Source organism: Delphinapterus leucas, chromosome X, assembly GCF_059928025.1.
Source record: "Delphinapterus leucas isolate spDelLeu-1000000601 "Yukka" chromosome X, BTC_Dleu_Yukka2, whole genome shotgun sequence".
NCBI classification, from domain to species: Eukaryota; Metazoa; Chordata; class Mammalia; order Artiodactyla; family Monodontidae; genus Delphinapterus; species Delphinapterus leucas.
The window spans coordinates 81503121-81526113 of record NC_143150.1 but is presented as its reverse complement, the minus strand read 5'-3'; the positions used below and the strand labels follow the sequence as shown (position 1 = coordinate 81526113).

Sequence of the window (22993 nt, the reverse complement as noted above, 5' to 3'; positions counted from 1 at the left end):
AGAATCCACCTGCCAATGCAGGGGACATGGGTTCGAGCCCTGGTCCGGGAAGGTCCCACCTGCCGTGGAGCAACTAAGCCCGTGCACCGCAACTACTGAGCCTGCGCTCTAGAGCCCACGAGCCACAACTACTGAGCCCGCGTGCCACAACTACTGAAGCCCGCGTGCCACAACTACTGAAGCCCGCGTGCCTAGAGCCCATGCTCCGCAACAAGAGAAGCCACCGCAATGAGGGGCCCGCATTGTTTTCCCTTTTAAAGGATAGGGAAGGATGCGAAGGACTATTTGACCTTGAGATCAGGTTATCCAATTATAGCAAGGCTGTTGGAAAGGGAATTAAAGTTAACCTTGAAATTATTGCCTCCTTCTTCTTCATATGTTTTATCTAATTTATTACCAAGATCTATTATTTTTCTTCACAAATCACTCTCAGATTTGCCCTGTTCTTTTCATTCTTCCTGCTGCCACCTAAAGCTCAGTCTTCACTTCCCTGGTATCTCTCACCCTAAAACATTCTGTGTACCATTTAAAAATAATCATCCCGAATATTCTAAAGTATTTTTCAGTATTCTTTCCCATCATCCTCTTCTCCTCACTAAATTGTATAATGTATGGTGAATAGTGAAAAAATAATCCCCTCAAACGGCTGGTTGAAGAATGTGTATAGGTGACAAATTCTATCTTGCTGAGCTGGAAGCAGCAATGTTCTAATAACACTTTTGACCTCATCTAACCCTTTTGACCCCATGTTCCAAGATTCAGCACCCTCTTATAATTGGGGATATTATGAGATGAGCTTCGGATCCATCCAAAAGCCCAGGCATAATTTTTATGGCTAAGCATCAAATGTCTTGCGATCCTGCATGGTAATTGGAGGTGTCCCGGTGTAGGGGAGCCACTGCAGGGACTGATTCTGCACCAGGTCTGGGAAAACTGCTTCTGAATACAGTTAAACTCTTGTGTTTTCAGGGATACAACAAAAAACCACAGAAGTTCCATGACAGACATTTTATGTTTAGGTTTTATTTTTTACATTCTGTATGAAAATTATCCATGAGTGTATTTCTTACCAACTATCTAGACGACATACACCTAACGTAGTGATGTTTTTCCTTTCCACCCGGTTTTTGCTGAAGAGGGTTTGAAGCTTGCTTCAAGTGTGCAAGTTTTCTCAAAACAGGTAATGCACGTATCCCTGCCTGGTGCTGGTGGTGATGTCGTAAATACCCACTTTGAGGGTATATTATTGAGGTATAAAGGTACTTAAGGTTTAAAAGATGGAACTTCATTGGAGTTGTTATAACTTCCTTATTTACATTTCAGCTGAAAGGTGATGATAAGCTTATGCTTCTCCTGGAAATAAACAAGCTTGTTCTTCTATGCCACCAGCTCCAGACAGTAACTGACACCCTTGCAGAATCAAGTGTTTCTAAAGGTAAAAGGGAGGGTGGGACATTCAGGAAAGCACTTGAGAAACTTTCACACTTCTTTTTTTATTAGGTTAGCTTCCAGTCCCTTTTGCTTCAAATAAAGTGTTAATACCCACAGAAGAACAATTTATTTCCATTTATCATCTGCAGTTACAACTGACCCCAGGAAGCGGTAGGTTCACCAAATAAATTAGCTTTTTGGACGTGATTAATACCATAGCACAGAGCAGCTACCCTTAAATCCCAACATCATCACCTGACTAACTAGGGCACAGACCCCTCAGAGTGAAGGGCTTCTATTGTTTGTTTTAGGGAGTCTGAGTGCAAAAAAGTAGAGTGCAAGGAACTGCAAAGAAGGGGGTTCACTGCCACTATTTGGTGCCCTTTGAGAGGCCCCTAAACCGTCTGAAATAGAACAGGTTGATTTTCCATCCATTCTTCCTGGGGTTCCATGAAATTGTCATGAGACTTGGGCAACAGTCCCTGCTTCTGAGTTCTGGGACCTTAGGTCATCAAGTCAGCTCAGATGCCTTAATCTACATACCCTTTGAGATCCCTTAGAAGAAATGTTTACCATTTTCAAACTAAATAAATGATAAAGTCTTTTGAGGGCCTCCTTATAAGAATTTGATTTGCTTGCTTTCTGTCACTATGGTTGATAAGAGTATTACAAAGACAAGAGGCATAATGGCTATTTTGATCCAACTTCTCTCATTTTGCTATAAACTGTTGAAGAAGGTAAGATAATTTCTCTATCTTAAACTCACATTTAAAAAATTAGTCTAGGGCTTCCCTGTTGGCGCAGTGGTTGAGAGTCCGTCTGCCGATGCAGGGGACACGGGTTCGTGCCCCGGTCCGGGAAGATCCCACATGCCGCGGAGAGGCTGGGCCCATGAGCCATGGCCGCTGAGCCTGTGCGTCCGGAGCCTGTGCTCCGCAACGGGAGAGGCCAACTTAGTCTAAAGGAAAATGCAGAAGAAAATAGATACTATTTAATTTTGCAATTTTTATTTTAAGAGTAAAGCAGAAACCAATTGTCTTAATTCTTTCCAGCTTCAAATGGAAAACAACCGATGGATCTCAGTTACAAATAAAGATTCTGTGGACGGTAAAACTTGAGAAGCTCCTGCGGTCAGATCTCTGGAACACCATGTGGCAAAGCTGACATTTTTAGAAAGCAAACGATCCTGTATATTTCAGAAATACAACAATTTTGTAAAGAAAACAAACTGAAATCTTGCTTTATTTTCTGATCATGAAACCGATTGTGAAGCTTTCTGACAACTATAAATGCCATGGTGGTTGCTATATTTCTAATTGAAGTGTGATTTTAAATGGGACATTGCCATGAATAGTGTTCTTTAAAAGGCAAACCACATATCCTTACTGCCTTAATGACAATTTAATCCAAAGAAGCTATTTTGAAAATATGCTCACCTTTGGCACATTTGACCCTAACTTCCTATTTTTTTAAATTTAAGCTTATCATCTGGGACACTAATTTGCAGCAGAAGAGACACAGTAGTCTGGGTGATGCAGGGTTTTCCTTAAACCTGTGGACCCTTCTCCAATCCCTCTGTCCACTGAGTATGACTGGGCCTCTGCTGTCTCCTCTGTCATAGATCATGCATGCCAGGAGCACACGTCTGTTCTCTAGTAAGTGTTTCACAGAGCACAGGAAATCTGTTTTGATGCATGTCCCTCCCCCACCCAAAAACAGGGTCATGGAGCTCACTCCACGGAATCCTGGAGGAACTCACTAGGAGATGGTTTTTGTTCTTGCTCTAGCATAGCTGGCCTGTCTGCCCTGGATATTAGCTGGAATCCTAAGCCTATCTTACTGGCTTGAAAAGCAGTTTTTGTACTTCTCAGTAGTAACTGATGGAGCAGAAGATAGAAGACAGAGAACACTTGAACTAAGCTGTTCAAAATAATTTCTGAGTAAGTATACATATGTGCCTTTGGAATATTCATTAAATAAATGACTTTAGTCTTTTTAATTTTAGGGTTTAAAGCTTTTGTTTTTGTCGGGTGGGTTTTGATTGAAGGATCTGGTTATAAGTTCTGTCCTTATGATGTAGTATAGTTAACTTTGTTTTTTGGGGCTTGTATCCCAATGCTTTGAAATGTATTTTGAAATCTAACGGGACATGTCAGTTGCCAAACGGCAGTAGTTCTATAAGCTCGTCTGATGATCATTATCTGAGTCAGCCATCACAGTCAATATTCACAAGATCCTGAAGAACCACAGTGCTACGAATTAGCTAGTCAATATTTTATTGAAGGAAACTTGAATTTACTGTAGGCCTCGGAGAGAAAATGGGATGCACTCAGCTTGGTTATGACCTTTATAAAATATTTCTTTATAAAAATCATCAAACATGATTTTTATTCCCTGAAACCAAAATATTCTTTTAAATTACAATGGAAATAATGGGAGAATGATGTGAGGTAATGTTATATGTAAAATAGATATATAATTCTTTTACTATCTTTAGTATTTTTGTTTTATGACACCTTTGGGAACCCTTTGTGCTACCTGAAATGGGGATTTGCTGGTTTGTGCTTACACTTTCAGCTCACAACACTATCAGAGTAGATGTTTCTATAGTTACTACCTGTATCATGTCTAGTGGGTTTACTTAGGGGAGAGTTAGGGTTAAAAGAAGTTTCCTTGTGAGTCAAAAATAATTTAAAATTTTTATTTACAAAATATTTTACATACCTCAAATGAGAATATTCTCTTATTTAAATGCAAGTAGGGGTGGGGAAGGGATAACTTTTGACTTGAACAGCAAAAGATGATGGAGAACTAAAAGAATTTAAATTCAAGGATAATGGTTTTATTTAAAAACAGAAATGTTTATATGTATGTATATGTTGCAGCCCTTAAGGAAAAATAACAATTTTAAAAGAAGTCCTTTTATTTGAAATTCAATGTAAACAAGTATACAATCTTAAACCATGAATTCAGAGTTTTTTGTTTATTGTTTAAATGATGTGAAAGCTTTTGTTCTGTTCGAAAGCACCTGTGTCTTTGAATTCCAGGAACTTCTCGGGAACTTCTTCGCTGGTGACCCTGTAACTAGAGTGTGAGACTGAGTGACCACAAATGCACATGTTACTTCATACCGCATTATAATATTGATACTTCCATGTTAGCAAAGCCCCTTTCAAAGCCTTTTCATGTGTCCCTCATTAAGAAGCCAGTGTTACAGTGCTACATTGTTCAGAGTTGAAGGCCAACCCATAGACTTAGAGAAGGTACACTCTACACCCTGCCTCTTCCCGGCAACCTGAGGGAGGCAGTTGGGGCAAAAGGGGTGGGACCAGACGTTTCGGTCGTGTCACACTGAAGCAGACTTGGTAAGAAAGGCCAGTTGTTGTTTTCCAACTTCAAAGTGATGGAAAATTGAGGCAAAAACAATAACCATGACATAATATTCAAACAGAATTACATCAAAACCTAGTATTTACTAATGGGTTACAGGATGATGGGTAAATTATTTTTACTTTTCTGTCTTTTCAAATTTTCCTCAAAGTGCTTTGTTTGTTGGTTTTTAATCAGAAAAACGCCTCTCACTTGCCAGTTGTTAGAAAGAGAAAAGCAAAAGAAGAGCAGAGTGAGTACATGGGCAGGCAGATCTGGGAGGTTGAAGACAAAATGGAATCAAGGCTTGTTATGCAAGATAAAGAAGGAAAACTAGGTCAGGTTTTAAGATCAGGCCTCCCTGCAGATAGCCCGGTGTGAAGGACGCTTCAGCGCCTCTGGTTCTTCCTTAGTGCACTAACTCGTAGGCCAGGTAAGGATAAGAATGCCCTGTTGTTTTTACTCAATCTTAATCCTCATGAGGTAGCTGTTGTGGCATTGATGCTTTTCACCACGACTTCTTCATACTGTTTTTGTGTCAGTAACCCTTCTGTTATGCTTTTACTTTCCTCAAACTTGGGCAACACAACTGCAGTGTAGCCTTCGGTGGATGGCTAGAAGGGAAATAGAATACTTAATACGGTCAAACGGTAAAAAAAAAAAAAAACAGATAAAAAGTATGTGGATGGGATCTTACTTCCCCAGACCCTTTTACCTTCTCTTGAAGAATAGATGGCTTATGGAGAATGCTTTCATTCACTTCCATCAACCATCCTCTAACACAGCTATTTAAAGAAAAAATTGCTTTGAAGAAAAATATTACCTTCTTTGTTTCCCCAAAATTGTGGTTAAAAAGTAACTCACCTAGACATGGTGTATTCTTCTCCATCAGAGCAGTAAATCTTACACAGAGGTGCAAGTTCTGTTAGAAACTGTGCCCCCTGGTAATAAAGGGAAGAAAAAGTTAATTGATGTACATTTTCACTTTTCTTTGTGAGGCAGCCCTCAGAGTCACAATAGGATATATTCCTGGAATTAGCGTTTTAAATAAAAATGACTTAAGTACAGAAAAACCATTGATTTATTCAAATACTTATATACTAAATGCCTCTATGGGCTAGGCACCACCCTAGGCTCTAGAGGAAAAAGCAGGCTAAGACAAATGTGATAATAGGTAGTTTAGTTACATATTAAGAATATATTTTATCTTAACTTATTATACTTTATATTTAACTGTACATGAGAAAGCTGCACATAGCCAAGTGTAAAGATTTCAAAAGGGTAGGAAAATCTTACCAATAAGCAGTAATATAAAATTCAACATTATAGAGAATGACAGCAATATTGTACAAAGTTAGTTTCATTAAGATTCCTACCTTATTTTTATATTAGAACTTAACAGAGAAAGGAACTTCTTTATTAGGTCAATCACTAAGACTTTCTGAAGAAGGGATATTTTTCTAATTTAAAAAAATGCAATTTGAGGAATATTTGGAAAACAGAAAAGTTTTAAGTAGCAGATAAGAGTAACTTACCCATTATCCTATAACCCGCTAGCAAATACTACATTTTGACATATGTCTGTTTGAATGTTGTGGCACGGTTATACTTTCATGTACTCCACTGTATGGATATATCTGGGGAGGTTCTGACAAATATCTACTGAGTCGGCCAAAAAGTTCATTCAGGTTTTTCCCTAACGTGAAAAACCCGAGCGAACTTTTTGGCCAACCCAATACAAGGAGGCTCATGGGAAATGGATGCAAGCATGTCTGATGTGTTGCCCTTTTTTTCCCAGGAATTTTTACTGCAGTGAACATCTGAGGTCAAGATGCTATTCTTTATGGCCTCTTTCCCACTCACAACATTATTAGACAGCATTCAGGAGTTACTGCATGCACTTCACTCCTCTGCCTGTGGGTACTTCGTTTCAAAATACTAGTCAGTGTGACTCCCCACTTTTAGGAGGAGGGGCTGGGGACTTGTCCCAGATGGTTTGTCTACCACTGGCTCTGTGTCAGAAAGAAGTGTTTTAATCCCTTTTTGTCACCTCCCATGGGAGAATAAATGATGAGCAGTGCTGAGATGTGATCAAAGCTTATCTACAGTGGGTTCCATATGCAGGTCCCTCTCTGTTCCTCAGAAGTAACAACAGTGTTACCATTTTGGACAAAGATTTATCACAGGAACATCACAAGCACTAACTGTTTTACTTGCAATTTGTAGACTTTTAAGAATGGTCTATGCTTTTTAAAGTCCACTTGCTTCTTGAGTGAGGAAAAATCAATAATTATAAGGCAGGTTATTAGGGGCCTTCAGGACTACAAAGGGGAGTATAAACAAGGGTCTTCCAGAACACTGAGGGTAATTAGCAGAAACTCTTAGTATGTACTCAGTAAATGAAGGATCTAAATCACCAACTGAAACTTTCCTATCCAGGGGGGTTTGTCAGGATAGTTTAGTATGGTAATGAGTTGTCCTTGGTGTGATACCCTCCTTTAACAATAAAATGTCCATCCTGCCTAAAGGTGTAGAGGGCAGAGGTAACATTTTCTATAACTAAACACTACGTGGAGGAGGAGGGTGTAGCTAGATGTGTATTAAATTGGCAGTGATTTAGGAATGGGAAATGATACGAAGCAAATACTGTATATTTTCTCAGATTGATTTTTTTTTCACTACCTCAGGACTTTTTTTACTTTTAAGTTCACATGTGAAAATATACGATAAAGAAGTATTGATCACCTAAATTTTATAGAATTCGAAATACTGGCTTAACAAAACTAGAAAGGACAAAATATCTTGTTATATTGGTATTAGAGTTGTTCTTTCAAAGGCCCAGCTTCTCCATCCTTCATCCTGGAGATGATAGGGATGGTGGCCCAGAAGCTAATATGACAGATAATATACCTTCTGAAATACTTCATTTTGGGGGCCTGAGAATTTCTTTAGAGTTTACGTAGTCTTAAAGTCATCTCTAACTGCCAGGGAAGTATGCTGAGCATACATTACTGGGTTCTAAGACTGGCTGGCTCTATCATTATTATGATAATAGATGATTTAAGTAGAGAAATACAGGAACATACCCGCTTAAATTTCCCAGAGACTTTGTTCTGAAGTCTGCTACAGTTGGTACTGATTTGATAGGAAATGCTTTTAATTGCTTTTCCACTTTGAAGAACTAGATGGGATCCTGCCAGTGTGATGACACATATTCTACGAGGAGCAAAAATTGATCCTGTATTATTGCTTGGTATGATTCTTCCTCCTATAACACCGTATTCCTACTGGCACAAGAATAGCTGAGCTGACATTTGTTTAGTCAGCCTATCATTTTCCCCCATTTTCCTCTGGCTACTATTGTAGCTTAACTGAAGAAAAGAATGCAGTAATAAAAATGGAGAAAATGGGACTGAATTTCCTTCCCCCAAAGGGAAGAGTACCAGAGGTGTTTAGACAGCACTGAGGAGGAAGAGAGAAAAGTAAGGCATGCTGGTATGTACAGGATACCATCTGTGCTTCTACCCTAGCCCTCTCCATGGGCTTAGGCAATTCAGTGGTTAGGCACAGGCTGCTTACTTGAGGTAGTAGCCGACTGAGGGTGTGGTCCTCCATTTGGATGTTTGGGTAATCAAGTTTATTTGTTTAGCGTAGGCACTGCAAGACTCATTCTTGTCAACCAAACTCCTAGTATAAATAATACCATCTCAGTACAGTGGAAGATAATCATTTAATGAATATTTATTCAATACAAGACCGTACCAGGCTACAATGCCAGAAAAAAAATTTTTTGATAATTTAAAATTCCCAATTTTCTTACCAGTTAGAGTGTTGTAGTATACAGTGGTCCTCACAGGGTTTTCCTTTGACATCTAGAAGAAATGAATGAGTCTGATGGCTGTTGAATCAATATTTACTACCACTGTCTAGTACTTTCTTTGGTTCATAGAGGTAGTTAATTATGAAGGTTGGACACATACATCACTGGTAGCCCTTCATTACTCAAAACGATATACCTAAAGGCTTACCATAAAGTATTTAAAGATATCTGGTCCAGATGGAATCCTTCATTCAATGTTAAAATGATGATTAACTCTTTGCTCCACCTTTTTTTATCCTCACTTTAAAATGAGTACAATCATTATTTCTATTAGAAAAAAAGTGATTAGTAATGTATTCTTTATTTAATTTAGTAGCATGTTTTGTTGGTCGATTTTAGAGAGAAGAACTTATCCTGGTTCGCCCAGGACTGTCCTGATCTTAGCGCTGAAAGTAATGGATTCCGGAAAACACCTCAATCCAGGGTAAACCAGACGGTCGGTTACACTAAGTCTGGCTAATAAAACGTATGCTATTGTAAAATATTTCAATATTGTAAAAGATGAGTACACCTCATATTGTTCCTAAATGAATGGGAGGAAGTTGGGTTAGAGGAGGGTCCCCAACGATGCTCTCATCACTGATATTTGCTGGGTACACAAAGCTATACAACAGGATACCTACTTCTAAGTGGCAAATGTGTAATACCAGCGACTTCCTTTAAGTAAAACTGTTAGATTCTGCTTTCTAAATGACTCTACTCTAACCCACCCTCTTCTCTCCATCCCTATGCCTCTACCTTAGTTTAGACCGCTACCATTTAAATCAGTTTATGTATCGCCTCTTCTTGGAGGACTGAGCCCCTCAAATCCCTTTAGGCACTCATGGAGATTGCAACCCAGCTCCTGCCTCCCTCGGGGATCTCACCTTAGTCTACCATCTTCCCGCAAGCAACCCAACCTCGTGAACTCGCACTGCGCTCGCCCTACCCAGCATGCACCCTGCTGTTTTCCACGTCTTTGCAAATGCCATTCCCTTGGCCTACAGGGGAACAGAGAGATCCAGTTCCTTCTGACGTAGGGAGGAAGCGCTGGGGAGGGCGCCTGTGGCTTATGATCTGTCATCATAATCCCTATACTGTCAGACAAATTGGGCCCAGAGGAGACTATTATTCTCCACTTACCCGCTTTGTACCAGCGAGTGAAGTAACGATCCACAAGCGACGGCACCGCGGGCTCCGCAGCCAAGGCGGCCTCAGGGGTCTCGGGCTCGGTAGCCATGGCGACCTCAGGTGCTGCAAACCCCGCCCCCTGGGGACCTGTACTCTTCCTCCCGCTTGCCACGGAGGAAGGTGTCTTTCCGGCGTGTAGCCCGGGACACGCGCTGTGCGCACGCGTGCTGCTCCCCTGGCTCTGCAGGCTCCACCTACCGGTGCCACTTACTGAGCTTTGGGGTCTGACGTCAAAGCGGGGTTCAAACACAATAGGCTAGTCAGTAGGATGTAGGGATAGGGGGCAGCGGCCAGCGCCGGCCGCTCCTCACAAATATTTGCGGGGCGACGAAGAAGGCAGGCTACAGCCCCCCTGCCTCGCGGCGTCACTCCCGCGCCGCTCGGCGCGTGTCGGGGTGTCTTCGCTTGCGAGTAAGTGTTTCGCCGGTCGCCCCTCCGCCCGGCTTCAGCCACTACCGGAGGGGGTCGAGCGGCCCGGCGGCTCGGAGACCCAGTGCGCGTCGCGAGAGCTCAGAAGCAGCGGACAGGGAGAGGCCCGTGCGCAGCCCTGGGCGGACGCACCGCTGTTTGGGGGTCCTCAGAGCGCGGCGTAGGTGAGCGTTCGAGCGACCTAGCTGGGGTGGGGGCACGGCAACGGGCCCTGTCCGCCAGAGGGTGTCCTGATGAAGGGGACCCTTTAGCGCCCAACCGCTGCCTGCTGCTGGTCTGGGAGTGAAGTGCGGCTTGACCACCTCTGCCCTCCTTGAGTGCTCTTTCTGCAGACTTGCCGCCTGCTGCATCCGCGGCCATCAGTGGGCTCTGCGCGGCGGGAGGGGGAATGACATGCTGCTCCCCCAGCTGCACACTTACCCAGTCTCCGGATTCCTTGCAGTTGCAGACCATACCGCCGAACCAAGATATGCACCAATTAAAGCGCAACAATGCATGATAGAAGGTGACGGTAGTAGAGAGAAGTTTAGGTACTGTGCTGCGAGTCCCTTCTCGCATCTGCAAGTTTTCCTTGGAGATGTTGTCCCCGTGCATTTCCATGTAACGTGGTATCTTATGTGGCCCTCTCCCCCGTTAAGCTGTGACCTCTGAGGAGGCAGTGACTGTCAGTCATCTCTTGTCCAGACTAGCACTTAGCAAGTGCTCAGTCGGTATTTGATGTAGGCCACAAACCGGATCGTAGGATTACGTACTATGTAAAGGATTCAAACCGTACACTGACAGGCAGGGCAGTAACCAGTGAATAGATTACTGTGAAAGTGTGGGCAAAAGGGAAGCAGACACACAGTTTCAGCTTGGAGGACAGAGAAAGTAGGAATGCCATGTCCCCAGAGGGGAAATTAGTTTGGTGGAGAATAGCAGGTACTTCATTTAACAGGTTGCATTTGATGTGCTTTTGAGAAATCCCTGTGGTAACAGCAGGAGGTTGAGAATGTGAGCTTAGTGTTCAGTTTAGGGAGGGTCAGGGCTAGACATTTAGATCTACTAAGCATATTAGTGATCTGTTTGGTACTTGTGGTCATGGGCATGATAATTAGCCAAGAGGTGGATGGATGAAGGAGCAAGGGAAGAAAATAGAGGCGTTGTCAGAAATTTCAGAGAGGATCCAGAATTGATCTATGGAGTGGAGAGATCTTTAGCGCATTTAAGGGCTGAGAAAGGGTGATTCATTTGAGGGCAGGGGAGTTTGGAGATTGCAGATGTAAAAGAAAGGGTACTGATAAGCCAAGGTCCTGGGGGAGTTTGGAGGGTTCTCCTTTGCTGGTCTTGAAAAAGAGTAGGACACTTCTGAGAAGGTAAGGGAATAAGGATGATAGGTGTGAAATTTTAGAGAAGTTCATTTTGAGGCTGGAAGGGTTGGGGAGGAAGGAGATGAATGATGAGCTGCCCTTGTGTCACCAAGTCTAAGCTTGTACTGCTCACCACACGACAGGCCAATAATCGAGAGACGAGTTGCTGGGGCAAGGAATAAGGACTTTATTCGGAAAACCAGCAAACCAAGATGGTGGGCTCGTGCCCCCAAAGAACCATCTTGCCTGAGTTAGAATTCAGGCTTCTTTTATACTAAAAGTGGAGGGAGTAAAGTCAAACATTTCCTGGTTCCCATCAGCCTCCAGAGGGTTATGTGTTAATTTCTTCCTCCCTGCAGTCATTCACAGGTGGGCCTGGTCAGGATGTTTCTTGTGAGCTAAACAAAAGTATTTTAGCTTAATGCTCATTACCTGGGAGTCAGGGTTCTGAGAGTTGGGTGATTATGTATAATTTAAGCTTATAGGCTGCATCCCTTTAGTGATTAACTTGTAATGGAATACAAAAGGTTCCTCCCTATTACACTTGGCGGGGGATTTTGAAAGCTCAGTGATTTGAGAACTCAGGTTGTTTGATATGTTTGTCAGTCAGGGTCCAGTCAGGAAAGCAGAAACCACACAATATTTCAACAGAATTTAAAACGAAGAATTGGTTAAATAGCTGCTGGAGGAACAAAGAGCAAAAGGGAGCAGTGAAGTAACTAGAAAAGTAAACTGATGGAAGAAGTTACAACACTTAGCTGGGTCTGAGGATCAAAACAAGGGAAGCCATTGGGGTTATCATGACCTAACCTTGGAGGAGAGGCATTATAAAGCTGGTGTTGATAACTCTGGAATTCAGAGGAGGAGCTCCATGTTGCTAGATTTCAGGCACCTGGAGGGGAGCACCTGCCTGGTTAGTGCTGGTACCTCTGGGGTGCTTGTTATCATGCTGGTCATGGGAGTGCTAGAGGCTGGGACCAAGGGCCCCTGGAAGGATGAAGGCCCATTGCTGGGGCGATATTGACTGAAACAGCAAGGTAACAGGAAAAAGGGAGTCCTCCTCAGCTCCTTCTGCCTTTGCCTTCCAAATTCTTATGCTGGGGTCCACGGACCCCAGGGCTCCACAGATTGTTGGTGAATAGAATCCAAGTTCACAGGGAGACATTTTGATGCTCTGATCGTGGCAACAATAACAGCATAATTATTATCAGTTAAACCAGGATGAAATACACCTGGTCTTCTGTCGCCTGTTTTCATCTCTTGCTACTCTGTCCCGTGTTTACTCCCCTCTAGTCAGACATCCTCTCATCTCAAATCTACCCATCCTCTCAGATCTATGTCAGTGGTCATCTTTATGCTGTTTCAAGATGAAAGATAATGTAATTTTTATATGCTTTCAAAAACCCAAGCTTTCTATATAGAATTAGATCTAAATAAAAAGTCTTCATGGTGTAATACAGGTTCGAATAATTTCTAGAAGTTCTTGAATATAAATGTCATGAAAGCTTACAAGACCATTGTTTGCCTTGATTCTCTTCCTCGCTTCCACCATGTGTGGGCTTGCCTTCCTCTTAACCCACATTTTATGTTGTCTCACTCATACTACACTTAACATTTTATCTGCTATGTAGTATAAGGGTTAACTCATGTTTATACTTTCATTGTCATAAGTATGAAATGCAAGATGAGAGAATTCACCTTGGATTAAGGTGACAAGAAGGCCAGTGTGGACTGTGTAATTGTCACCCCTACCATAAGTTAGGGACTTCCAATTATAGTATAAACCTTAAAGGGGTCTGGATATAAATATACAGCACGTTAACTTTTTTCTTTCCCTCTTAGATAATTTATACGTTAAAACAAGTCTGATTTTGCCAGACCAAAGTAGATTTCCTATTGATCGTTCTTTTCTCAGCTTTTCTATTGCCCTGGTGAAAATCAGGCCGGGAAAGTGGAGTAATGTGAAGTAGTTATATCTGGTTATCAAGCTCCTCGACTTGTTGGTCATCATTTTGAAGTATACTGTTGTAATTTCATAGTGTCTTCTTTTCTCCCTGAGAGCAATAAAAGCTTTTCTTTTCTTTTTTTAAAAACAAATATTTATTTATTTATTTATTTGGTTGTGCTGGGTCTTAGTTGTGGCACTCGGGCTACTTAGTTGCAGCAGGCGGGCTCCTTAGTTGCAGCATGCAAACCCTTCCTTGCAGCATGCATGTGGGATCTAGTTCCCTGACCAGGGATCGAACCCGGGCTCCCTGCATTGGGAGTGCAGAGTCTTAACCACTGCGCCACCGGGGAGGTCCCATAAATGCTTTTCTTTATTTCTATGTTTGATTTCAATTTTAATTTTTTAATGAAGATATAGAGCCAGAATATAAATAAATGTAGTTGGTGGTATTAAAGTAATTTTATTTTCTTCAACTGCCAGGATATATATGTGGATTTTTATATTATTTTGTAAATCTGTCAAGTTATGCAAACATCCTCGTGCAAAAATAAAATGTTTTCTCATTCATTGCATTCTTCTCAACTTTCCTGCAGAATAACTGATCTTAAATCTTTTTTGAAGAGAAAACTCTGAAGTTGAGAATCTTGCCTCTTTCAAAGAGTGAGACCGTAAAATAGATTTCACGGCCTCAATTTGTAGACCATAGATTTACACAATTGACTATGTTGCTACCACTCATCTCTGTGTGGGTTCAGATCAGATCATTTTTTTTCCTTTTTTTTCTTGGTTATTCTAACTTCTCTGCTCCCTGAATCATTTTGCTTATATTGGAGTGTCATTTATCGCTACTAAGCTGTTTCTATTTCTCAGAGAAATAAAAGCTTCATCCAGAGATATTTGTATATATTTGCCACATATATACAATGGAATATTACTCAGCCATAAAAAGAAACAAAATTGAGATATCTGTAGTGAGGTGGATGGACCTAGAGTCTGTCATACAAAGTGAAGTAAGTCAGAAAGAGAAAAACAAATACCGTATGTTAACACATATATATGGAATCTAAGAAAAAAAAAAGGTCATGAAGAACCTAGGGGTAAGACGGGAATAAAGACACAGACCTACTAGAGAATGGACTTGAGGATATGGGGAGGGAGAAGGGTAAGCTGTGACAAAGTGAGAGAGTGGCATGGACGTATATACACTACCAAACGTAAAATAGCTAGTGGGAAGCAGCCGCATAGCACAGGAAGATCAACTCGGTGTTTTGTGACCACCTAGAGGGGTGGGATAGGGAGGGTGGGAGGGAGGGAGATGCAAGAGGGAAGAGATATGGGAACATATGTATATTTATAACTGATTTACTTTGTTATAAAGCAGAAAATGACACACCATTGTAAAGCAATTATACTCCAATAAAGATGTTTAAAAAGAGAGATATTTGTACTTTTCTTTCAGGAGTCGCTTCATCATGAGAAATCTAAAGTTATTTCGGAGCTTGGAGTTCAGGGATATTCAGGCTCCAAGGAAACCTCAGTGCTTCTCTCTCCGAACTGAACAAGACACAGTGCTCCTTGGCTCAGAACATGGACTGATAGAAGTAGACCCTGTCACAAGAGAGGTAAGTTACTGTTGGAGGATGCTAGCACTTGGCATGACTCTTGACTTGTCTTTTTCCAAACTTGCTTCCCCAAATACTATGTCCTTTAAATCTTTCTGAATTTATGTCCGCCAAATGAATACTCCCTTCGCTTTATACTGATGTCATATTAGGCATAACTTAACTAGTACCCTATCTTTTAGTCTGCTTCTGTTTTAATCTACGTTGGCAAAACTCTGACATTGTATTTTGTGGGGGCGCCCTACTTTTTACCCTTTCTACCATGTAAATACTATCTATTAACAGTTCTTAAGTGGGAATGCAGATGAAAATTTCCTGTAGGGCTTTTTAAACTGTTTCAAGTCACCATCTCATGCCAACTAAATCAGAATCTTCACTTCTGGAGCTTGAGCGTATGTATATTTAAAAGCTCTTTAGGTTGATTCTGATATCTTTCCTTAATTATATTTTGCTACTAATGTATTTTAGGTGATTACATTATTAGTCCCCTTTCCCCATACCGTGTCCATTTTAGGAAATCATAGTTATCAGCTTCATGTTTTATTGGATATTTTCAAAGATACCAGGCTTTTATGTTTGTGTGCCACAAAGGTCATATTAACTGTGTTTTGTGTTAAAGGTGGTAGTGTTGTGATATTTCTCAAATGAAAGTTTGGGTTTTAATCTAGGAGAAAACATTTTAGAAAGCTTTTATATTATAAAAGAAACATTAAAAAGTATTTCTGGAAGTGTTGTGAATTGTTTTTGAAAGTAGATTGACTTAATTTGCATATTTGTTTGTTTTGGTGAAAGGTGAAAAATGAAAAATGACACTCCTTTGGTGGCAGAAGGCTTTCTCCCAGAGGATGGAAGTGGCTGCACTGTTGGTATTCAGGAGTTGCTGGATCACGAGTCTGTGTGTGTGGCCACAGCCTCTGGAGATGTCCTACTTTGCAATCTCAACACACACCAGGTAAGTGGAAGAGACCAGTGAGGAGGAAATCTTAGGCATCCTCAAATGCCTTTTTTTGTTTCATGTCACTAGTTTTTCGTAGAAGTTTAAAATGTCAGGAGCCATAATATTTAAGCATTTTGCAAGTTAAAGTCTTTGCATTATATAATTCTTTACAGAAAATTGTTGGCATGGCTTTAGCTATATTTCAGGATTCTTCTAAAAGTCAGTTTTGTCTAGTGCATTTATTAATTAGAACAATCAGAACATTCCAAATAAGAACTTAACAAAAACTCAAACCTGGCCATTCTTGTATGGTATAGCTCATCTCTTACTAGAATCTGATCCTGAGTTGTAACCTTTATTTCTCGATTTATGAAGTCTTTGAAGTGTTTATATGGCTTATGTTTTCTTTTATGAATGCTGAGTAAGCCTCTCCTTGATGGCTAACTTTAAGAGTCCCTGAACTACAGGTGCTAAGGTGATAATGCTATCATTATGTGCACATCTTGTGACTACCAGAGAAGATAGATTTCAACCATTTGCCTCCTTCTCTACTTAGCATAAGGCTGAGTTTCTGGATTTCTATCCTCACCTTCTTGACAGCTTTTTAAACTTTGTTGATTACTCCCTTAGTTGTGATCTCTTTAACATGGATGTATCACAAGTCATATTACTAATCATAGGACAATAATAGCAGCTGACATTTATTAAATGTTTACAATGCGCCAGGCACTTTTTCAAGTGTTTTTCACGCAAAATTGTACTTAATCTTCACTACAACCTTATGAGGTAGATTGTTGTTTTTCCATTCTTCAGAAGAGGAAATTGAGGCACAGAGGGCTTAAATGACTAGGCCAAGGTCAAACAGTTATCAGGTGGGATTTAAACCCTGGCAGTCTAACTCTGGCACCTTTGCTTTTAACGGTTCCATTTAGTCAAACAATAAATCTTGTTCTCAGTTCATGGTGATAAATATCAAAGCCATCAAGTATAACTTAATTAGTATTTCTCACATTTAAAAGGTATGCTTTTACTTTCAAAACATTTTGTAGAACTTTTTCCTAATTACTGAGCTCCTCCAATCCATTGGTCTCCACCAGATGGTGCTGATCCTCCATGTTTGTGGCATCACAGTGTCTGCAAGACAGAATCCATGTTCCTTATTGTGCCTTATAAGACCTTTCACTATCTGTTCCCCAAATTCCTTTTTAGCCTCACCTCCCACCCTCATCATTCCTGTGTGTATATATACCTTATGCTCTAGTTGCAGCTGATTTTTAACTGCTCTTTTTAACTGCACATTTCCCCCCCAGTCTCTTCCTTCTAGCCCTATTCCTACCCTTTCAAAGCACCTCCTCAGAGAAGCTTTCCTGGACTCTCTGGGGCCGTTTGTCAGTCTCTGCTCTGGGCCCCCACTTAATTCCCAGAGACCTCGGTTACATCCCTAACCCTGCTGTAGAGGCATCTTTTATCTCTCTTTTAGCTCCTTAACGGGAGGAATGGAGTGGCCGTAGTCACCTCCAGTCCCTATGGTCTGTATCATGCCTGGTCTTTTAATACCTGTTACTGAATAAGTGTTCACTGAATAATTTCACCTTTGTGTGTTTTGTTAATTGTTTTGATTAAGGTCATAGTAAATATTTACTGAGACGCTTATATTTTCATATCTCCCTTAACATTTTGAAATGTCTCTCTCAGCTGGAATGTGTCGGGAGTGTAGCCAGTGGTATCTCTGTCATGAGTTGGAGTCCTGACCAAGAACTGGTGCTTCTTGCCACAGGTAAGCATGTCACTGGTCCCTAATTCTTGACTTTTATAAAACATGACTCCTAATATCTCACAGGCTTAAGTTTTAGGGTGCTTAGGTTTCAAAAAAAAACATTTCTTGGAACAAGGATACCAGCATGATAATCTATAGGGAATGTGGTGGTTTTGAGTTAAGTTTTACTTCTTAATATATTGTTTTTAAAAGTTGCTGCTAAGGTCCATAGTTATGGTTTAAAATGTCAGCAATATTTAATCTACTCTAAGAGGAAGAGTTGCTACATAAAATAAACTGATTCTAAGAACTGCTCTCCCAGTCCAATTTTTTTCCCTTAAGTCTTTTCATTCCAGATGAGTTTCTGCAAACTAGCACCCTGATGAGGTATACATTTGAAGAGATATCTTGCTGACTAAATCGTTGAAGTTAGTGGAGGAGGGCTATGTGGACTTTAATGTTAGCTTGACATACATAAATAGCTGAGAATAAGCACTAGGTGACGTACCCAGTCAAAACTTCTTTATAAAAATGAGAGTCAGAACATTTTGAATAAATTCTGTCTTCCCTGTTTTGACTATAAGCTCCTCCACTCCAGCTCAGTAGCTTCCAGTGCTGTAGATACTTACGGAATGGCAGATTTGCTAAATGAGAACAAAATCATTCTTGTTTGTGCTCCTCCAAGGTCAACAGACCCTAATTATGGTGACAAAAGAGTTTGAACCAATCATGGAACAGCAAATCCACCAGGATGATTTTGGTGAAAGTAAGTATAGCTTTGTTTGAAACATTTTGTGACTTGTCTTGCACACTAATAGGCACGTCATAAACCCAAAGAACTTAAACCCCTACTTAATTCACTGTCTGATAGCCCAGTTCCTTTAGTTCATTCCAGATTTTAAAAGGCATACCTCTGGTGCCTCTCCAAGTCTCAGAGTTGGCTTGGTCAATAACTTGGGGAATAGGGATCTGTGCTTAGAATCACCTGGGTAGTTGTTGCCCAAACCCCAGGACAGGCTTAGCCGGGGTGTTTAATGGAAAGGACTGTACTAGCTAGAATAAGGAGAGCATTTCTGAGGTACAGTTTTGGGGAGAAGACAAGAGAGGCAGGATAGAGAGCTGATTTTTGTTCCTGCTGATTAGACCTGAATTTTCATGGGAACCATCATATTGTTTTCTTGCTAAGATCTAGCTGAGGTGATATGGGCATTAGGCTGTGGAACTATTGAAGGGGAGATGCTTATTGAGTATAAGAAGCTCTGGCCAACTTGAGGGCACCAGGTAGCTGGCCTGATTGAGGAGAAGGATAGGGGAGATGGTATTTTAACTTTTGCTGAGGTCTAACCTCATGACTTCTCGTTCTACTAAGTAAGAAATCATTTAGAAAGGTGCTACTCATTTATTAATTCAAAAATAATTTGTTTGTTCAGAAATAATGTTTGAGTAGGTAGTATGAACCCAGCAGTGTGTTTGGTGCTGTGGCTAATTCATCTTTTCCCTTAAGGAGTCAATAGTAACAGGATGTGCAGGTGTTAGGGTAGCATAAGGAGAGAAAGGGAGTAATGGGGACGGAAGACTTCCCAGAAGAGGCCGACTTGAGCTGAGTTTTGGCCGATTTGGTGTTGGGTAAATGAGGGTTGAGGGTGGGGGGGTGGTCCAAGCAAGTGAATTAGTTCATTCCAAGGCAGGGATGTTTCATAGAAGCCTTTGACACAGCATGGCCTATTCAGGCAACTATGAGTACTTCAGCATTACCTAGTGACAGGACATGGATGTGGAATGAAATAAAGGGGAGGGATTTTGATTAAGTTTGATAGGGAATTTGGACATTAAGTTATAGGAGATCAGTCATTAAAGGTTCTGATGATGCAAGATTGATTGATTGGTGGAGAGGGAAGAGACGAGACAGGGTTGTCTGGTAGGAGGTTGCTACAGGAATCCAGGTGAGAGATAAAGAAGGTGGGTGTGGGACTAGAAAAGGGAAAAATGCAGGAAAATTTTGATTCTCAATGAGGATAGGAGTACATTTTTTGGAATTATGGGAAACTTTTTTTGAATATATGTGCATGGTTCCCCTCCTGCCCTAGCTAGTTTGAGAAGTACCAGTTTAGAAAGTGAAATAAATAGGCTTTGGGTATGTAAGGTGAAGAAGAAAGTTTAGTAGAACTCTAGCCAGAAGCTCAGGTGGTGGTAATAAAGATGTCAATATCTGAGAGGGAAGGTGGGGGAAGTGCTGGTCTGTAAAGGGTGGGTGATGAGTTCCTTTTTGGATTTGTTTAAGGGCCGTATGGGATCACCAAGTAAAGCAGGTGAGTAGAAGGGGCTGAAGCTCAGGAGAGGCCAGAGCTGTGGACTGGGTGTCATTGGCATGTGGGGAATCTTTATAGTCTTGGGATTAGATGTGCTTGCTCAGGGAGCAGGTATGGTGCTGGATCTAGGGCCCAGAGTGGGACTCTGGGGCATCCAGCTTTGAGGGTAGTCATAGAGGTAGTAACCAACACATCTTTGCATGGGAAAGTGCCCTGGACCTGGCTCATTCCACTGACTTTTCCATAAGAAGTCTAATAGAGTAAATCAAAGGAGGGGGAGTCCAAGTCAGGGTCTTAGGTCTCAGAAATGTATTTGTCAGTACAAAAAGTCACTCTGTGGAGTGGTGAATAGATATTTTCCTTCTAACCGGGGTGTCGACAAACTTGTTCTGTAAAGAACTGGATAGTAACTGTTTTCCGCTTTCAGGCCATATGGTCTGTGTTGCAGCTACTCAACATTTTTTTTTTTTTTTTTTTTGCGCCGTACGCGGGCCTCTCACTCTCGTGGTCTCTCCCGTTGCGGAGCACAGGCTCCGGACGCGCAGGCTCAGCGGCCATGGCTCACGGGCCTAGCCGCTCCGCGGCATGTGGGATCTTCCCGGACCGGGGCACGAACCCGTGTCCCCTGCGTCGGCAGGCGGACTCTCAACCACTGCGCCACCAGGGAAGCCGCAGCCACTCAACTTTGCTGATGTAGTATGAAAACACTCAAAAGACAGTACATAAAGAAGTGTGTTCCAATACAAGTTTATTTGTAAAAGCAGATGCAGGCTGTAGTTTACTGATTCCTGCTGTGACTCCACCACTTATTATCTGATCCCACTGGAAAAGTTGTCTTGCTTTGCTCCTTGACCCTTTATCTCTCTGTGGAAACTTTCGGGTAGAAGCCCAGGGGTCTGCACCAGGATAGGCGCTACTGTTTGTATACAGCAGCAAGGTATGCTTTGGGGTACTACAATACTTGGATGTGCCCAAGCAGAGCAGACAGGAAATGGTCATGCTGACCCATAATTTATAGGAATTATAAACAGCCCTGCATCGTCAGAATCAGCATCAGTTATAGGAGGGAAATATTGGGTCCTGGATCTGGCCAATGCTTTCAGGGGCATCTCTGTAGTACCTCTTATAGGTGGATGTTAAGTCCTACCTTCAGCAACAGAAGGCTGCATTATTTCAAGCAACTCTGACTTTATATTTCAGGTAAGATCAGCATTATAATTTAGAAAGAAGCCCAGCCTGGAAGGCAGAAGCCCTGTGTTCTAATTTTGGCCTCTGTCACTAGGGGGTCTAGGTCTCTGTCTCTGTGAGTGGTTGAATTCCATAATCGTGGTCTCCTCCAACACTAGCAGGGAGGTTGGATACATTTAGTGGATTGAACACTTACAATCGGAATTTTGTTCCCAGCTCTTGTCTTCTTGAGTTTTATGTTTTGTTATCTGTGGACGTATTGCATAGATTCTTCATGTTTCGTTCTCCTTGTAAAGTGGGGATGGATTGCTGACTGTCATCAAGGGAATTTATATACGATGGCAGTAGAGCTCTTTCCAAACTAAGGGCATTTCAACGTCTTCAAAATCACTTCAGCATATAATATGGAACATAGGTTTCTAAAATATTGACTGCTGGTCAATTTATTGAGAGGTCTCAGAGGACCCAACTTCATGAAGAATAGCTATGAAACTGCTTTTATTTTATTTAGCTTATTGGTTGTCTTGCATATTCTCACTCAATTGTTCTCTAGGCAAGTTCATCACTGTTGGCTGGGGCAGGAAGGAGACGCAGTTTCATGGATCAGGAGGCAGGCAAGCCGCCTTTCAGCTGCAAATGGTAAGCTTGGTATGATGGATAAAGAACCTTCTTTGGAACAAATAGAAGTTCTGCTTACACACCAGGAGCTCTTAGGTGTCCAGGTGTTACCAAAAGTGGGGTCCGGCTGCTCGCCGCTCTAAAGCCAATAAAGAGGCAAGGTTGGTGGAAAGGAAAGTTTGCTTTATTCCGCTGGATGCCAGCAACCGGGGGGTGGGAGTGTTGGGGGCGGATTTTTGTGCAAAGGCCGACTCCGCTCCCTGACAACCAGTGGGCAAGAGCTTTTATAGGCCGAGGGAGGGGGCTATATGCAGAAACAGTACAGGCAGCTCTGAGAGTCATCTTGAAATTGGTGATGTGGTGGTCTGACCAGCATCATCTTGATTATTAAGTACAGTTAGTCTTTACTTCCAGGGTCGGCTTGTTCCCATTTCTTTGAGGCCAATTCTTGGATTTGTGGCAGCTTATGTCATGGCCACAGTCTGGTCATCATGTAGTTAACTTCTTCCACCCAGTGGGGGTTTCAGTATCTATAAGACAGTTCAAAGGATATGGCTCAGAATATTATCTATACCCCTTGAGGAGGAACTAAAAAAGTCCTTGACTGTGCTTAATGACTAAACTATTATTATGTAGTCATGTTGGACTGTTTTCCTTTGTTTCTGCATTTTCTCACTTCTCTGATTAAACTTATTGTTTGGCTAAAGGTTTTCTGCAGACAAAAGGCAGGCTGAGGGCTTCCCTGGTGGCGCAGTGGTTGGGAGTCCGCCTGCCGATGCAGGGGACATGGGTTCGTGCCCCGGTCCGGGAGGATCCCACATGCCGTGGAGCTGCTAGGTCCGTGGGCCATGGCCGCTGGTCCTGCGCATCTGGAGCCTGTGCTCCGCAACGGGAGAGGCCACAACGGTGAGAGGGCCGCGTACAGCAAAAAAAAAAAAAAAAAAAAAAAAAAAAGGCAGGCTGAGGACATGGGGTGAGGAGGGACCA

General features: G+C 41.8%; 2 protein-coding genes across 9 annotated transcripts in view; one reads left to right on the top strand and one right to left on the bottom strand.

Annotated features, from left to right (window-relative positions):
* Window positions 1–1035: 1035 nt before the first annotated feature.
* Window positions 1036–9988, bottom strand: LOC111170905 (protein Abitram-like). Of its 2 annotated transcripts, XM_022566526.2 has the most exons (7): window positions 9803–9988; window positions 8621–8672; window positions 8380–8487; window positions 7887–8016; window positions 5665–5741; window positions 5516–5585; window positions 1036–5414 (listed from the first exon to the last, which is right to left on the bottom strand). In XM_022566526.2, the coding sequence occupies exons 1-7, from the start codon at window positions 9897–9899 to the stop codon at window positions 5277–5279; spliced, it is 672 nt and encodes a 223-aa protein (XP_022422234.1). In that variant the 5' UTR covers window positions 9900–9988; the 3' UTR covers window positions 1036–5276. The 2 variants fall into 2 exon arrangements, with proteins under 2 accessions (XP_022422234.1, XP_022422235.1); XM_022566527.2 differs by lacking the exon at window positions 5516–5585 and having other exon boundaries at window positions 1036–4515.
* Window positions 9989–10105: 117 nt separating this feature from the next.
* The window catches only part of LOC111170904 (elongator complex protein 1-like), a 38003-nt gene continuing 25115 nt past the window's right edge, over window positions 10106–22993 (top strand). For 6 of the 7 annotated variants that reach the window (XM_089904473.1, XM_089904475.1, XM_089904476.1 and 3 more), the window contains exons 1-6: window positions 10106–10443; window positions 15036–15198; window positions 15991–16150; window positions 17831–17912; window positions 18577–18657; window positions 21942–22027. In XM_089904473.1, the coding sequence (XP_089760599.1) occupies window positions 15998–16150; window positions 17831–17912; window positions 18577–18657; window positions 21942–22027 (402 nt within the window). In that variant the 5' untranslated portion in view covers window positions 10106–10443; window positions 15036–15198; window positions 15991–15997. Of the gene's footprint in view, window positions 10444–13908; window positions 15199–15990; window positions 16151–17830; window positions 17913–18576; window positions 18658–21941; window positions 22028–22993 lie in introns of those variants that run through there. The other variant, XM_089904474.1, reaches the window with a different exon arrangement.